The sequence below is a fragment of the Hippoglossus hippoglossus genome, chromosome 16, assembly GCF_009819705.1.
Source record: "Hippoglossus hippoglossus isolate fHipHip1 chromosome 16, fHipHip1.pri, whole genome shotgun sequence".
Classification (NCBI taxonomy): domain Eukaryota; kingdom Metazoa; phylum Chordata; class Actinopteri; order Pleuronectiformes; family Pleuronectidae; genus Hippoglossus; species Hippoglossus hippoglossus.
Window position 1 is genome coordinate 8,053,555 of NC_047166.1, and position 3,026 is coordinate 8,056,580.

At 47.2% G+C, this 3,026-nt stretch overlaps 1 protein-coding gene and 1 long non-coding RNA gene across 2 annotated transcripts in view; one reads left to right on the top strand and one right to left on the bottom strand.

Annotated features, from left to right (window-relative positions):
- The window catches only part of tmem145 (transmembrane protein 145), a 35,802-nt gene extending 34,661 nt beyond the window's left edge, over positions 1-1,141 (bottom strand). Inside the window, exon 1 of the mRNA XM_034611436.1 lies at positions 959-1,141. Coding sequence (XP_034467327.1) covers positions 959-1,066 — 108 coding nt within the window. The 5' untranslated portion in view covers positions 1,067-1,141. The remainder of the gene's footprint in view (positions 1-958) is intronic.
- On the top strand, positions 1,084-1,589 carry LOC117777008. The gene is made up of 3 exons (XR_004616529.1): positions 1,084-1,196; positions 1,355-1,361; positions 1,566-1,589. It is a non-coding gene; the product is annotated as an uncharacterized LOC117777008 (long non-coding RNA).
- The last annotated feature ends 1,437 nt before the right edge of the window (positions 1,590-3,026 follow it).

The following is a 3,026-nucleotide window of genomic DNA, read 5'->3' on the forward strand; positions in this document are numbered from 1 at the left end:
TAAGAAAACTACACCTGACCCCACAGACTGAAGGGTCAAATGTTTCTTCTGTTGTTCCACCGCCAAAGCTCAGTTTCTGCAGGAATCCCAACAGAACCATGAACATTTTCTCAAAGACCATTAACACTTGGATCGATGCTCATTTGACCAGACTGGTTGTACTTTGTTCTGCACAGTGGCCAGAACAAAATGGTAGCCACCCCCCCTGTGCAACTAGTCCGTCAAACTCCAGGAACTCGTGAGACCACAGAGCAGAGGTGTGGAACAGCAGGGGGCTGCAGCTTCTCCGGAATTACAACAAGAGCAGCGCACATTCTTAAACTCAGATCTTGTCAGCGTGTTCGATGCTGATGATCTGTCTGAAAAACAATAAACCCAGAAAGGAAGGAGGGAAGGAAGGAATGAGGGAAGGAGGTAAGGAGGTAAGGAGGCTGGACTGAGCTTCTCCAGGATCGATCTACCGCTGCGCGCCACCTGTAACGACTCCTCTGATAATGAACAGAAACGGAGCATTTCATCAACAGGAGCGTGCACGTCACAGATGAGTGATCGATACCCGGACGCTGGATCGATAATAACCGGGGACTCGTGGGATGAAGATGACGATGAAGATGATGATGATGGTGATGATGATGCCAAAGACCCATGAGGATGAAATATGCGCCACGGATGACATGGACGCAGATGGAGCGCGACTGCGAAGCAAGAGCAGAGAGGTGTGAGTGTGTGTGTGTGCATGTGTGCATGTGTGCGTGTGTGTCATGCATATCCGAGGGAACTTGAAGGCGCAGTGGTCGCAGCTTCTTCATCCGCCGCGGAGGCAACTGTGCGCGGTTACGCAGTCCGGTCCGTCCCCCCGTCCCCCCCTCTCTCCCATCAGTCAGCGGCGGTGCCATTGTCGCGAGTGGCAAAGAAAAACGCACACGCACACAAACAAACACACGCACGCTGCGCTCACCTCTTTCGTGTTGACGATTCCCTTCACGTATTTCCCGAGGACCGAGTCTACGCACAGGAGGCTGCACAGCAGCAGCCACGCGAGTCTCTCCCCTGCCCTCACCTCCATCTTTCTCTCTCCCCCGCCGTCTCTCGTCTGCGATCCCGGGCTCCCCGAAGCCCGTGTCTGAGGCGGGAGCGCGCACGGAGGCACGGCTCCAGCCAAAAGGAGCGCGCCCGCAAGAGAGAGAGAGAGAGGGGTGACTGAGTGAGTGAGAGAGGAGGTGAGGGGGGGAGTTAGAGAGAGAGAGAGAGAGAGAGAGAGAGAGAGGTGACTGAGTGAGTGAGTGAGAGAGAGAGGGGTGACTGAGTGAGTGAGAGAGGGGAAGAGAGAGAGAGGGGTGACTGAGTGAGTGAGAGAGGAGGTGAGGGGGGGAGTTAGAGAGAGAGAGAGAGAGAGAGAGGTGACTGAGTGAGTGAGTGAGAGAGAGAGGGGTGACTGAGTGAGTGAGAGAGGGGAAGAGAGAGAGGGGTGACTGAGTGAGTGAGAGAGGAGGTGAGGGGGGGAGTTAGAGAGAGAGAGAGAGAGGTGACTGAGTGAGTGAGTGAGAGAGAGAGGGGTGACTGAGTGAGTGAGAGAGGAGGTGAGAGAGGGGATGAGAGAGAGAGAGGGGTCGAGTGAGAAAGTGGAGGAGAGAGAGTGAGATGGGGGTTGAGAGAGAGAAGGGAGGGGAGAGATGGGGGAAAGAGAGAGAGAGAGAGAGGCCGGCCGCGTGCACGTTGGTCGATGTGCATGTGCCCCCCTCCAGGAGCAGAAGCTGGTGCTGGTGTGCGTGTTGGGGGGTGCGCGCGTCCGGTTCCGCTCGTACTTTGAGATGCGACACACGCACGCGCATTAAAAATGCCACCGCTGATTGCAATCATGTTCTCATTAGAGGTCACACACACACACACACACACACGCATCTCTCCCTCACTTTTTAATATGACCAACACTGCTGCTGAATAATGTCACAGGGAGTGTTTAAATGAAATTAAAGTATATTATCGGCTCAAGGTAAAATTGAAGTAATCCCTGCATTCCAAACTTTGTACAGTACAGGTTTCAGTACAATGTACTTGACGTATAATAAAAATGGATTAGTTAGATGTTAAAATAAGATAAAACTAAACGCACACACACACACACACAGAGGTATCAGTGAAATGTACTTACTTTTAGTAGATTAACAAGTGGATTACATTTATGTTGATGACAGAACCAGACTAAACAAACACACACACTCCAAACCTCAGGGACTGCACCATTTATCACTATTTGTAAATTCAGTCATTCTATTTTATTTGCTGATGCTGCTACTATTTCAATTTTTCATACTATATCCCATATATATATAGAGAGAGAGAGATAGAAGAGAAAGAAGCCTTTACAATTTCCTTGTTCCTGAGTGTGATGACAGATCTTTGAATCTTTGATAAGATTAATACTGTTACAGCAGCATCGAGGGAATAGTGAAATACACATGTAGAAAAGGAAAGAAGTAAAAAATACAATATAAATATGAGGAACTATAAAAAAAATTGAAATGTGTGAACAAGGTGTACAGTCTGACACAATTACAAATATATGAAATTGAATGGACAATATATGATGTTCCCAAGAGTCATATATACTGTCGGGTAGTTTTATCCATCACATTCTATAAGCTCATGCTTATTTATTTTTTCTATTTATAGCCTTCAGGCGAGGAGCACAGTACTTGACAGTGACGTTTAGAGAGAAGTAACATCAAATAGTAATACTCATGTAAAACACAAGTACCTCAAAGTTGTACTTCCAGAACTACATGCATCCCTTGTGTGTAGACAACACACATATTTTGACAGATTGCTCTCTGTATTGTGCATGTCAGCATTGATCTGATTTATGTTTAACAAAAGATTGTCTTTTTTATTGACCTTTACAGATCTCAGTATATCAAGAGAAATTCAGCAGTTTGTATAAATAACAATGAAGAATCTCTGGTCATATAGATCCAGTTATTGCTGTAAAGAAAAGTTGAATTCATGAGTTGGGACACAACAGCTCG